This window comes from Arachis duranensis, chromosome 2 (assembly GCF_000817695.3).
Source record: "Arachis duranensis cultivar V14167 chromosome 2, aradu.V14167.gnm2.J7QH, whole genome shotgun sequence".
Taxonomy (NCBI): domain Eukaryota; kingdom Viridiplantae; phylum Streptophyta; class Magnoliopsida; order Fabales; family Fabaceae; genus Arachis; species Arachis duranensis.
Window position 1 is genome coordinate 81,703,813 of NC_029773.3, and position 14,413 is coordinate 81,718,225.

The 14,413-nt window shown below is 33.4% G+C and overlaps 1 protein-coding gene across 1 annotated transcript; it reads left to right on the forward strand.

The window, feature by feature from the left end:
• The first annotated feature begins 4,820 nt into the window (after window positions 1–4,820).
• On the forward strand, window positions 4,821–7,336 carry LOC107475314 (chlorophyll synthase, chloroplastic). The gene is made up of 8 exons (XM_052257901.1): window positions 4,821–5,112; window positions 5,252–5,296; window positions 5,388–5,476; window positions 6,074–6,124; window positions 6,267–6,283; window positions 6,720–6,795; window positions 6,898–6,960; window positions 7,097–7,336. Exons 1-8 carry the CDS (start codon window positions 4,920–4,922, stop codon window positions 7,319–7,321), a joined length of 759 nt encoding a protein of 252 aa, XP_052113861.1. The 5' UTR covers window positions 4,821–4,919; the 3' UTR covers window positions 7,322–7,336.
• Window positions 7,337–14,413: the final 7,077 nt, after the last annotated feature.

Below are 14,413 nucleotides of genomic sequence, written 5' to 3' on the forward strand. Positions count from 1 at the left end.
AAGTAATCAAAGAAGCTCTATCTCTATTCGTCTTGGCAACTACAAATAGTTCAAGTCGCACAGTCAATGTTCCACTTGCTGCTCATAAAAGATGAAGTTTTCTATGCTCTAAATTGTTTTAGAATTCAAATTCATTAACATGAGACCGAAAAAAAAATAACAAAGAACAAATTGGAAAAGGGGGTGACAACTTTGACAACAACATTGTACATTAATTTCCAAAGCAAAGAACAAACCTTCAGTTAAAAAATTTATAAATGGTTATGGGTTTACCATTTTCCCCATTACAGTATCTTATTTTTTTCATCCTAAACCACACATGCCAACATGCATTGGAGTAATAATTAAAATAACACTAAGAGACACCTCTTTAGTCCTAATTTGTGGGTGGAATAATAATCAAAATGATGGAAATCAAGCAAATGTCAAAGACGACCAGATAACCATTTCAAAAGTTTTCAATGATTTTGCAACTATCATGTTCGTGCATCACAGGTGCTACACTCAGAACACTCTAGTACACATTATTGTTTCCTTTCCTTTCTTTGTTGCTGCATTTGGATCTTCTCATGCTATTCTCTTTCCATGTTGTTGGTCATGTTTCAACTTTTGCCATTAAAATTGAATGTTTATCTTTTAATGGTAAAGATTGCAACACAACTTAAAACATCAGAAGATCCGAATCCTTTTGCATCTCCTTAACATATAGAAAGCATAATTTCTTAAGGAAGAGACAATACTATCTCCTCTTAAAGAATTTGGCTCTGATCTACTAATACAAAACATGAGTGTTGTCTCTCATATGCTTCATGCAGCAGATCACCAAGAGAGTTTTTTTTCAAACGATAAAAATAAAAAACAAAACAACAAAAAATAAATTAATTTAAATTTTGATACCAGAGCATAACCGCAGATGTAAGGGAGAGACGAACGAATCCCCAGAGATTCTCAAAGGCCTATATTGAGAACCCACTCCACGCGTCCCTGTTTGTGCCGCTCAGGATGTACACAATCTGTGGCACCACTATGAACCACCACGACCGTCTCCCACCCCAGCCACAGCAGATAACAGCTTCTCATGCTTTTCATTGTACACCTGAGGCTTCGCACCATCCTCGATTCCAAGCTTCCAGTGATCTCCAAAGTCAGATTTCTTCGTAGGAGTCTCAGAGTACAGATCCTATATTAGATTTTTATGCAACAATGAGATATAGGTACAGCTTCTCCTTGACCCATGTTTGGCTACATAGCATGAATAGAGTCACCAATCAAGGTCACACGAAGATAAAGGGCGGAGCAAGATGTTGAGCTTGTAGGTGCCGAGTGAAATGGCGGAGCAAGAATTGGAGTATCAAGGGGTTTAGGGTTTGTTTTGAAGTGGAAGCTACGTTTTGGGGAGTTGAAATCTGGTGAGACTTGAGAGTAAAGAGGAGAAAGGGAATGAATTTGAAATGGTGGAGATATCTCGTCCTAAAATAGCCTCTTCTTCAGTTGCAAGTAGCAAATCTCCCTCATAAAAGATGATCTTCGCGATGATGAAGATCCCTGAAGTTTTGTTTTCTTTGCTTTTGTTGCTTCTTAATGTTCAATCACCAAAAGTAAAAGGGAAGAGAGGGAATTTGAATTTGAGATGGATTTGCGCGGAAAAATTCCCGCTTCAAGGCATACTGGAGGAAACACTGTTCTTTGCCTGCCACCTGTCGTTACCACGGATGATGCTAAATTGGAGGGAATACTGTTCTTTGCTTCGGGGACTGAACTGCATAAGTATTATATATTAAATAGACTTATAGAGTTGTTAAATTCTCAATTATCAATCTTTATAAATAATGAACAGGATTTGTTAATGACTTTCCATCAATACGTACTGTGTAGAAAAAGATTGAGACTGAGTAAGCAATAACAGCCAAGAAATGTACGTATGACTTGTGGGGTTGTTGTTCATGGGAGAAATGTAATATTTACTGTGTTTATTATTATAATATTCTACTATTAATAAAATAGTTCGTTTTAGTTGTTTATAATATTTTTCAGATTGATAGGTAAAAAAATAATTTATTATAGATCAAAATTTTATTTAAAAATTTATTTTTGACTAATAGATTATTGCATACAAAAGATGAAATTTAAAATTTCGACACATGTTTAAACAGATTAGTTAGACTAGACAAACACAAGTTAGTTTTGCTCGATTAATTAGCTCTTTTGACCATGTGATGATTTTTTGCATTTTTTATAGAATAACTGAATTAGATCATAGATTTTTTTGTAATTTTTATTGTGATGAAGTTGATATCTTTTGAATGTGGATTGTGGATTTGTAGTATTTTTGTAGCATGCTCAAAAAAAGGAGTGGTGGTTGTGTGAAAAATAAAATTTTTAAAAAAGAGTTAATATTTAATAATATTAATAGTTTTCAAATTTTTCTTTTTTTGGTCATGAAACTTTTTTTTATTTTTTTATTTCCAAGCTCGGGGTCCTTTTATTTATTCTCTCTAGCATAAAATTGCAAGGCCAGCATCAAATCCAACCCATCATCCATGCCCATCGCATTCCAGCCCACACATTTATGCTTGGTTTGGTAAAGCTTTTTGAAGATGTGCTTGTGCTTTTTAAAAGCTCAAACTCCTCATTTTGTGTTTGGTAAATCAAAAAATCATGTGTATTGACAAGGTTCAAGGGAGGTTAGTTAGCTGGAAAGGTAGGATGCTTAACAATGCAAGGTTATGTTTGGTTAAGTCGGTGTTGACTTCCATTTCATTGTATAATATGCAAGTAGCCTTCTTTCCGTCTTATGTTTGTGAAAAAAATTGATTCGATGACGTGGGAACTAACCCTTGTGAATTGGACTAAGTTGTGGCTCTGAGAAAACACGGAGGCCTAAGGGTGAGAGACTCTAGGTGTGTTAACATTGTTTTTTGGGAAAAGTTTGTTTGGCAATTTTTTCACTGCAAAGAGAAATTAGGCCTAATTCTTAACTAAAGTATTTGTTCGTTGGGAAAGGTTTTGTTGATGTTGGTAAAGGTTTTGTAGATGTTGCGCTTTGGCCGTTGCTAGGGTGCTGAAAAGGTTTTTTTTCTTCTGGTGCTGAAAGTATGTGGCACTTTGAAGTGGAGGACACGTGCTTTTGTTGCCTCCAAAGTGCCGACATTTGATGCACCAAAGCTGATGGTGATCAGTTGATGATGTTTGCCCAAAATTTAGTTAAATGATAATAATGTCATGTAAACGATGGGAGTTAAATAATGGGGCCTATTTTTGAGGACCCAGCAAGTATTGGAGGTTACCTTATTGAAGGCAAAAACGCGTGAACATAATATTTGACATTGAAATCCGTTTTTTGTTTAACGTTTTGGACCATGAAAAATTTTTTTGGGCATACAAATGAAATTGGATAGTGAAAATACTGTTACGGTAATAATAAACAATTAAAATATAAAACCCAAGAAAATAGATAATAACAATAATAATAGTTATAATATTTAAAAAAAAAAGAGAAGACATGTCCGAAGTTAAAGATTTAGGGTACAAAGGGAAAAGGTGCTTCTTACTGTTCTATAGTGTTCAAAACCCATGTTATTTTGTTTTAAAATTTTGTTCTATGCATTAAAGGAAATTAATAACTTTTATTTTTCTGAAAAAATAATATTTATTTAGATATTTAATTTTTCAAGTTTAATAAATTTTAATTTTAAATTAAATAAATTAAAATTTTTAAATAATGCTGAACTGAATTTTATTTGGTTCTGAACTGGTTTTTTTTTTAATCTACTTTTTGGTTATGATTATATGTTCCTGGTTCTGATTTTTTGGTTAGGGTTTTGGTTATGGTTATTTGTTCTTGTTTCTAATTATTTGGTTCTAATTTTTTATTTGGTTATGAACTGATTTCTAAATTTTTATTTGATCTGAACTGATTTTTTTGACAATTGTTTGGGTGAGCTTCTACAAAAATATAATATTTTTTTAAAAGATTTTTAAAAAAAGTAGAAGTAATTTTATGTTTAGATATCTCATGTAAAAATATTTTTTATTTAGCAATTGTATATCTGTATTTGGGTATAAATGATATAAAAGTAATTATTTATTTATTTATTATGTTAAAAATATTATTTTTAAGTAAAAAATAAAAATATATATAAATTATAACTTCTAAATTTTTTTTAATACCTTTATTTTATTATTAAACATTTTTCTGACACACTAAAAAATAAACTCAATAGCTTTTACACACACAAAATCGAAGGCCCAATTGACCAAAAGAGATAAATAGCTTGTTCTTACATACTACCCTAACTATTTTATTTTGAATTTATTATTACAATTATTCTTCGATTTTTGTTTTTGTTTCTATTATTATTCTTATCATATTATGTGGCCCATATTTATTTTCTGACCAAACTTTGTATTCCCAACCCAATTCCATCAAAAACCAAACAGCCCATACCCAATAACAACAAAAACCAACAAAAACATGTGTCACATTAATAAATAATAACTTCTTAATGCTTTCATATTATGGGATTCCATACCATAATTAATCCATTCAAATTTCTGCCACCACTGCTATTTTTCAGTCTATGTCTACTACTGCACCAACAACTATAACACGTGTCGAGATAACTTCCTTTCAGCAGGTGCTGAAAAAAATTTGCTTCAGCACCGTAGTCTAACCCAATAAATAATACCACGTAATCATGAACACCACAAATCTCGTACACTTGAAAGTACCTTACCCTTTCATTAAAAGCTTTGTTTAATTTAATGTACCTAAAATAAATAAATAAAGAAAAAAAAAACCTTTATCACTTACAGCATTAGAACACCCCCAGTAATCTAATTCTAAAGTGTTCTGGGGGTGGAACCTTTGAAGCTACTTCCTCAGTTTCAGAATTACAAGCTCCTATCTTCCTAAAATAATGGCTTTGCTTTCTCTCAACGTGGTTTCAGTTCCACCAAGAACAACAACAATCTCAAGCACAAGAACAAGGGTGCCTTCACTTCCTTTCTCATTCACTAGTAGGTTGACTCACCACAGCACTTTCTGGTTTTCTTGGTTGTTGAAAGACTACAACATTGGGTTTTGCAAAGTGCCATTTTTAGTGTTCTTATGTAACATGCACTAATTTGCTTAGGTTTAGTTTTTCATGAATCAAATGACACTCAATTTTGTTATTTTTAGGCTTTTTTGGTGCTTGTGGCTTCATGGGGTCTAATGGTTTTGTTGTTTTTGTGTGAAAATTGATTTCAGGGAGGAGGTTAACTATTAGAGCAACAGAAACCGATACAAATAATGGTAATTTGTGCTTTCTTGAGTTACCATTTTGATCTTCTTTTTTCAATTGGTCATGTTTTTCTTTCTTTGTTGGGGTGTTGGGATTGAGCAGTTAAGTCTCAGGCACCGGATAAGGCTCCTTCGAAAGACGGTTCAAGCATCAATCAGCTTCTTGGTATTAAAGGAGCTGCTCAAGAATCAGTGAGTTAATCAACTCTGTGTTTTTTGTTGACTTGTGATGGTTACAAATTTGGGTTTCAATTTTCATTATGAATGCACAAAATGATCTCAATTAGATTTAATAAATAAAGCTTGATTAGCACCACAATTTCATTCACACTTATTTTCTTCACTTATTTAAAATTGAGAAGTAGGAGTTCAAGAATGAATGACAAGCAAGTGTAATTGTTCTACACAGAATTTCTAATTCTTCATGCTGTTCTTATATTCCAAATCTGACCACAACACGACGCGTATATATATGTTTCTTAACAGTCTTGATGCTATTTGAAACTTGTTTCTACTTTTGTAAACTCTCTCCTCATGCGGAGGGTGAACTACAATGCACAACCTTGTAAATTAGGGCGCAGTCTGATGGGAGCCTCGTGTATACATTCTTGAAATGTAGTTGAACATGTTGAAAACAAATTAAGTTTGAATCTGTTTATAAAGTAGTAACCCGAAAGTTTTTGGCGGCTGAAAATTTATTGCTTTGTTTACGTGTACTTGTTAGTTAAGATTATGAAATGATGAGACAACTTTGGTTTTGTACTTATTCTTTCTATTTATGCTGTGCAGAATAAATGGAAGATTCGCCTTCAACTTACAAAACCTGTCACTTCAGTCTATTAGACGTATGGGTAGGTACCGCTTAGTCTCGAGATCCATCTGATTAAAAATTTTCCAGTTTGATGTGTATAATTACACACATGGAGCTCATTCATAAAAATCATATCGTTTTTACCCTGATTCCAGACATACCCTTATATAGCATCAATTTCCTGTAGGGTAGTTGCTAAAATATTTCTGTTATAGGCAGGACATGACTTCCCCATAGTTTTTTACCTTGCCATGGGCGGATCACTTCTGTCATACATATATTCTGTTAAATTCTTCTCATTCTCTTTTCCATTATTGTTAATGTGTCATATTATTTTTTCTTTTTTTTTTTTTTTACTTTTATTGTCCTTTGGCTAAGTTTTACTTACAATTTAGTTAAAACGAAATCAGTTTACCATGGTAGAGTACATTTTGCTTATATAATATTTGTAGATTATGAGTTTTTATAGTTTTAACTGATAACCTGATTTAGTTAATTCATTGGCTTTGTTTTGTCTATCTGCTGATCTTGATTCATGATTTGATCATGTTTGATTTGTTTCTAAAGCATCATTTCTATGATTGAACTGTCTTTGACAAGTTCTTAATAATTTTATTGCTGCAGGTGGGCTGGTCAGGCTTTGTTTGGGACACTCACATCAGACATTATTGTCCTGACATTGCTATACAGCATTGCTGGAGTATGTCGTTAAAATACAATATTACTTAGCATAGTGTCATGATGTGATGTTAAGAGGGTGCAATACATTTGTTGCTAATATCTTTGGTCTGTTACACTCTAGTTGGGCATTGCCATCGTCAACGACTTCAAGAGTGTTGAAGGGGATAGAGCTCTTGGGCTTCAGGTCAATTCTGTTACCCTCTTCCTTTCCATTACTGTAACATGAGATTTCAATTTTTTTCAGAAATTTTGGTCTTGCAAATTCACTAACACTCAAGTTGATGCTCTTACCTTCTCTATTGGCAATCTAATATGCACAGTCTCTTCCGGTTGCTTTCGGTACTGAAACTGCAAAATGGATTTGTGTTGGTCCTATTGACATTACACAATTATCTGTTGCTGGTATATTTTTTATCCCTCCAATACTTAGATATTTGATCTGCATTCCAAGGTTCTTTTTCGTTTTAATGTACATTGTACTCTATCTGGAAATTATTCATTATACTAAACGATTATTGTGTATCTTTATTATTTGTGGGTTGTAACCTTGATGACAGTTAAATTTAGTTTTCCAAGATAGAGTTGAAATAAAAATGCATTTAAAACTATAACGTCCATATTACAATAGGTCTAAATCATATTAAGCCATGCTTTTGTCAACAATAGTGTCTACTCTCTAGTCTCTACATTCCAGATGGTCCTTTTGACATTTTTGGTACACTCCCAAATCAATGTATATAAGAATTGGATTTAGGGTTAACCACAAAAAATATCCCGGAATTATTTAGACGCGAACAAATATATACTCGAATTTTAATATCGACAAAAATGGCTTCACATAATTTAAAAACACAACCAAAATACCCAACAGTAAATATATATTTTCAAAAAATATCTTAGATATTGAATTTAGATGCAATTTTTTGTAAGTATGATTATAAAAATAAGATATTATTATACTTAAAATTTGATAATTTTTCGTTAAGTATATATTTTTTTATAATTTTTTTGTTAACAACTAATAATACTTTTAAAAAATCACAAAGCAATATATATTTAACAAAAAATCACTAAATTTTAAGAATAATAATATCTCATTTTTCTAATCATGTTTGCAAAAAATAGTATCAAAATTCAATATTTAACGTATTTTTCGAGAAATACATATTTAATGTTAGTTTTTTTTGCAAGATTATCTAACATTAAATATGTATTTTTCAAAAAATACATTAGAAATTAAATTTTGATACAATTTTTTACAAGTATAATTAAAAAAATGAGATATTATTATTCTTAAAATTTGGTGATTTTCGTTAAGTATATAATTTTTTGTTAACAATTAATAATACTTCTAAAAAATTGCAAAAAATATACTTAAAAAAAAATTACCAAATTTTAAGAATAATAATATCTCTTTTTCTAATTATGTTTGTAAAAAATCACACCAAAAATTAATCTTTATGGCATTTTTTGAAAATATATATTTTGTTGGTAGTTAACCCTTGGCAGTTTTTTGGTGTCTCTCTCTCTCTCTCTCTCTCTCTCTCTCTCAGCCGTTGCCATGAACCGAAGGGTTAGAACAACCATCCCTCAACACCACCACAACTTCCACAAGTACCTAAAACCGGGTGCCCTAGCTCGAATCCGCGATTCGCGCATCATCAGCGCCAGATCTCACCGGATCGGCTCCATCTGCCAGATCCCTCTCCGTCGCACTTCTCCTCCTTCCTCCCCGTTGCATGCGCCGCAGGACACCGCCGCCGCTCAGCCTCAGGCCAACGCTGCCGCTTCCTTTGACGGTTTTCCGTTCTTTGTTGCCAGGATCTATGGACCTCGCTGTCCGCAGCGGAAGAAGCTCATGGCCGCCAAGTCCGTTATGTTCGTTCCCGTCAGTCCTGCCGCGGACTCTCCCGATCTGGTCATTGACTCCTTCGGCAGTGACTTCATTGTGGCCAATTGAAAACGTTGCTTCGTTTCTGATTTTCTTCTTTCAGAGTCGGTTATTCGGCTATATCATGTAGAGTGGTTTAGATGTGTAGATCGACGTGCTCTTTGTAGTACTTCTGTCCGATTATATGTGCAAAAGAATTGTTTAGATAGGGTTCAAACTCAAATTAATAAAGTGCAATCAAATTTCCAACTTCACATCAGTTTTTTTTCTTTTGTATTTTAGTTATGGACGTGTTGCTGATTTATCTGCGATCATGATGATTGAATTTGAATGGTCGATAGATTCGATTTTGAGGAAAATTGGAATTACAATCTCTGATTTCGGTATTTTCTTTATAATGCAGATCCTCGTAAGGGGCTTAAGATTTCAACAGTATGCTTGTTTATAAGCATTTACTTCAATTTGTTTGATGATCAATTGACTTATGATAGGTTCATGTTGAATTTACTATATTGTGATGCCATTAGTAATCAGTGATAATAGTGCTATTTATTTTGCCACTTGTCCTTTACAGTTTTCTCGTGTTTATTAATGTGATAGATTTATTACTGTTGCGATAATAATGTTGAATTTACTGTTATTTATGTTGACCTAGGGAGTTTATATGTTACTAGGATTGGAACCTAGATTATTATATTTAGTAAGATACTAACAAATGCAGCAAATTAAATTACAGTAAGTTATGAACATATGGTGCACAACTTAGCCAAAAAAATACATTTTTGGGACCTTTCTCTTGGATTCAGATCAAGGAGAATTTAAAAACTTGTGAATAGTAGTAAGATCCTAGTTTAAATAATACATAGCAACGAAAGAGTTGTTCAAGTATAAAACATCCAAGGTCTTTAATCTGAATGAGTTGAAGGATTGAAACACCAAAACAAAGGGAATTAGAATATCAAGGAAACAGGGTTAAGATAGTTCTAAATGGGTACATTGTTCCACAATTCAGGTAGTATGAATAAATAAAAATACCTTCTCTTTCCTAGGCCATTACTTAATTTACAATTTTACATTCATACTTGTCTTTGAATATTTTTTATTTTATTTTTTTCCAATTAAACATCTTGTTTGATCAGGTGGATCCAATAGGATGTGAATATAAGTGACTTGTCATGTTTCAGGTTCAGGATATGAATTCTGCTATGGAAGCCTCAAGGAGATCACGGAGTGCTTTTGCAGCTGCTAATTCAAACCTTGGTGAGGGTAAGTGAGGGTAAGTATGCAGAGGGTTTGTCATCCATCAAGAAGGCTCTTGACTTTAGCTTTCAGGATATAGAAGGTTTACTGCAATTGGTTCGACCTGCTATGGAGGCAATAGCTCGGTGAAGCATCCAGGCAGTTGCAAGATCATCTAGCCTGTTAAGCATTGCTTGTTGGTTAAGTCTATGCCTTCGCTGAGACAAATGATGGGCTGAACCGTACTATGAAGGGCACGGTTTATCATATAAAATCTTGTGTATATACATGTCTGCGATGCATACACACAGAAATGGGGATCAGATACCAAGAATGAAAAGTGTGGCAAATCTCTAGAGAGTATGGAGGTATCAAAATTCTGGAGTTGGAGTTTCTTTAAAGCAAGTTCTTAGCTCCTTCGAAATTCTTGCCATTGCTTGGTCTTTTCTCTTTTCGAGGGAGTATTATTATTATTATTATTATTATTATTTTGCGACCCAAAAATGTAAAGTTATATATGCTAGAGAAAGGGATTTTGTAGAGCTTTGCAATCAAATGTAGTCACCCATGTTCCAGTTGAAAATAGAGTCACTCTTGGATCATCACTCCAAAGGAAGGAGTTGAAGGGAGTTGAATGTAAGTGAGCCTTTTCTCTTGTAGTTTGGTTTCCTTTGCTAAATCCTCTCAATTGAAAAATCCATGTTGATTTTACCATTGATTGGTTATCACTTGGGTCAATCAGTAGTATAACTGAATTTTTGGATTGAGAGAATCCATTTCACTTTCTGATTCTTATTCAACTTGTATGTAGGTTGCCTTGTACAAATTTAGGATCACTGGCGAAACTTTTTTTCTTTTCTTTCTTTCCTCGTCCTCTTTTTATATATATATAAAAGGCTATTGGTAGTTGATAGAGAACAGAAGACAATAAATAACAATTGGCAGTGGGAGCATGTACAGCAGGAAATTCACTTTTTAATTTGCAGTTTGTAATATTATCAATTTTTCTGATATAATATAATATAGGAAAGTTTTCAAATGATCCAGTCACCTTTATTGGTTCACCAAAGATCCAGCCTGCAGTACCGTAGAGATAAATAGTTAAAAATCTTAACAGTTTGGATTTGTTGTAATTATTACGCGCTAGAATCGTAGTAGAAAAGTCTATTTTGTTCCTTATACCTGTTCAAAGCTTGACCTGAAAAGCAATTGGGATATTGACATAGAGGGCAGATATCGTATGTGTTGTGAATATATGTAGCCGCAACTGTGCGCTCGGCTAACAAGTAGAGCCGCAGTAGTCAGGGATTTTTTTTGGACTAAGGCATGGGCCTTTGTTTTTTTTGACAAGCATAGAGATTGATTGGGCTTTGTAAGATTTAAGTATTGATGGTTGTTTCACTATTTTATTTCATGGAAACAAAATCAGATCTTTACAATTTTCAACAACACCTTCATTTATGCTACTGTTCAACCACAACAAAAATTACCCAATTCAACTACGACATGTCATTACACCTTCGACAAATTAAACATTCACCCACCAATTCAAGACACAGAATTGACAATCGGTACTAAGTAACAAAGACTTTCACATAGGACCCTCACTTGGATCGGAACCACCTGACGGCCGGAGTATATGACCTATTGAACTGACAGTGGAGGCCACAAGATAGCAACAACCAACACCCAAACGATGCCTTGTTGGATTTCTCGAATGTCGTTGGCAGGAAATCGACCGCAGGAAGGGAGCGACTGACCCTCCGACGCTGACGACCTACCTCGCCCACTTTCACTCGGCCGCAGCGAATGACGACCTTCACTAACAAACGGGGGATCACGCCGTCAGAAGAAAGCAATCTGTTGGAGCCGCCAATAGCTGCATGCGACACCGATAGCCGCCGACATAGACGTCACAAACGTTCTGGGAGCCAGTGTCAAGTAAGACATAAATGCAACTGAGAGACGCTGGGGGGTGAGGCCAGCAACATCACCTTCGAAACTTCGGGTTTTCAAAACGACCACATTTTGAATTACATACCTATAACACAATTTCAACTTTTTCCACCAACCCTCCATGTGTCATATCTATAACGGGCTTCACTTACTTTCCCTAACTATATCACTAAACCCATTATTACTACAACAGTGCCAACAAAGACTTCTTAAAGGCCCACACTAAACAAAACATTCTCAAATTTTATGTCAGCGCTGATTCCTTAAATGTTGCACATGTTAGGCCCATTGCCTCACTGAACAAAAAAAATTCATATAAGGCCCAACAACGCCAAATCATTAAGCAGCTGGCTCAAATGCAACTTGGCTATTTTTTTCCTTTAAGCTGATCACACAGTACTGCTCCTATGGTGACTTTTCACTTTATTTCAGGGATATTAACGATATTACACAGCGTGCTACAAGACAAATTTAAAACCTGTTACCTTACCGTACCTGGATCTTTGGTGAACCAATAAAGGTGACTGGATCATTTGAAAACTTTCCTATAATATAATATCTCAAGAACAAGGTTGCTCTACTGATTAAGACATACGTTAGAAATATAATATAACGCTGATAGTCATAAATGGACTAAAAGAAAATGCTTGGCTTGAAATATAGATTTTATTTCTCAACACCTTCGTCGGATTATAGGATCGTATTGTTATATTATAAAAAATGTTATACACACGCTCACACTGACACACGAAGTTGATTGAATGATGTTCGTTTTTTATATCGATAGTAGATTAAATTAGATTTAATTACTGGCAGCACTAATAACCTATGATGCATAGATGGGAATGTCTTTGGTGGGGAAAATATAATATGGTTATTAAAGCATCATGTACAAAGATTCTTGATGTAGGGTGTCAATTGTTGCAGGACACAAGTTATTGGTATCGTTAAATTTGACCCAACATTAAATATAATTGTAAACCGGTATATGAAATGGTCTAATTACCTACAATTTTATGACCCGTTTTTTTTTTGTTGAAAAAGGGTTTTGATGGATTTTTTTGTTGGATTTAGCCACATAGCCTGGACCCACAGCCCACCTAAAAAAATATTGTAATACAAATCCATATCCTCAAAAATTAGATAAATGAAAAAGTAAAAATGAATTATTTTTAAATTAAGATAATTTGATGCATATATGATAAAAATTATAAATTTACCCGTAATTAATTACTTACTTTACATTTTATAATTCTTCTCATTTTAAAAGAATTTTTTAAATAAAAATACTATATATATAAAAATAAATCACTAAATTAATTATTATATATTTATATATAGTAAAAATTTATGTACACTTAATTTTAGGAAAAATTTATAATTAAAAGTCGTTAGATGATAATTTAAAATTATGATTGGAAGAGTTTGGATCTTGTGGTTCTTTCGATCTTCCTCAACCAAAGCCTTCTGTATTCCTAGGTGGCTGAACTGTAACTCTTTTGATGGGGAAAGAGCAACAAAGGCGACTTTGGTATATTGGGACCGAAACCCTGAAGGTCTATTTATATTTGAGCATGACACCCATTAAACCCTAAAACCCAAATAAAATAGTATCTAAAGCCCAAAAGATAACATATCTAAAATCCAAAAAGATAATTATCTAAGGAACAAAAGATAATATCCGATTTTATTCTCATTTAATTCCAAATCAAAAGTAATAATGACTTATTCAATTAGCATTTATAACAATAAATGAGATCATCATTATATAAGTCATTTAATTTAAAATAGCATCATTTGTGATTATAATTGATATATGTATTGCCCACAAATATGTTAGGAAATTAAATAATTTCCTAACAATCTTCCACTTGGACTATACATATATTCTTTCTTGACATAATCACATTTTATAAACTTTATGCGCGCATCTGAATGCTATTTCTTTCATTACTTTAACAATCTGGTCCGTCTCATACATTAGATATGGAACCATCGCAGCTTTTATCACATTAAATGCCGTGACTAAACCACGCTAATCACCATCCTAATATACTTAACGACATAGATCAAATTTGGATGAGTAATATGGAAATTACATGCCAAGTGATCTCATGCATGTCTACTTCCAATTGGTCCAACTTTATTGAGATCAAACACAATACAAATATTGCAAAATGAACATTTCACATAACATGAAATAAACCATCAACTTAATTCTGCAGAAAAATAACTCAATATCTGTCATAGGACATATAGCATAAAATAAACTCCCACTAAACCAAGGCATCACAAATATTGACACCCATCCGAATAGTGTGCTCATGAAAGACTTTAGGGGTCAATCCCTTGGTTATTGAGTCTGCTAGCATATATTCTGTTCCTATATGTCCTATGAAAATCTGTTTTTCTTAAACTTTCTCCTTGACAACTAAGAACTTGATGTCTGTATGCTTCGATTTTGTCAAGCTCTTATTGTTGTTGGAGTATAATACTGCTGATTTATTGTCATAAAATATCTTTAATGGCCTTTCAATGTCATCTACTATAT

Excerpts from the sequence above, each read along its gene's own strand:
- LOC107475314 (XM_052257901.1), top strand. The coding sequence starts at position 4,920 with ATGGCTTTGCTTTCTCTCAACGTGGTTTCAGTTCCACCAAGAACAACA. Across the intron at positions 5,113-5,251 it reads GCCATTTTTAGTGTTCTTAT|GGAGGAGGTTAACTATTAGA; the intron begins GTAACATGCACT and ends AATTGATTTCAG. Across the intron at positions 5,477-6,073 it reads AAGGAGCTGCTCAAGAATCA|AATAAATGGAAGATTCGCCT; the intron begins GTGAGTTAATCA and ends TATGCTGTGCAG.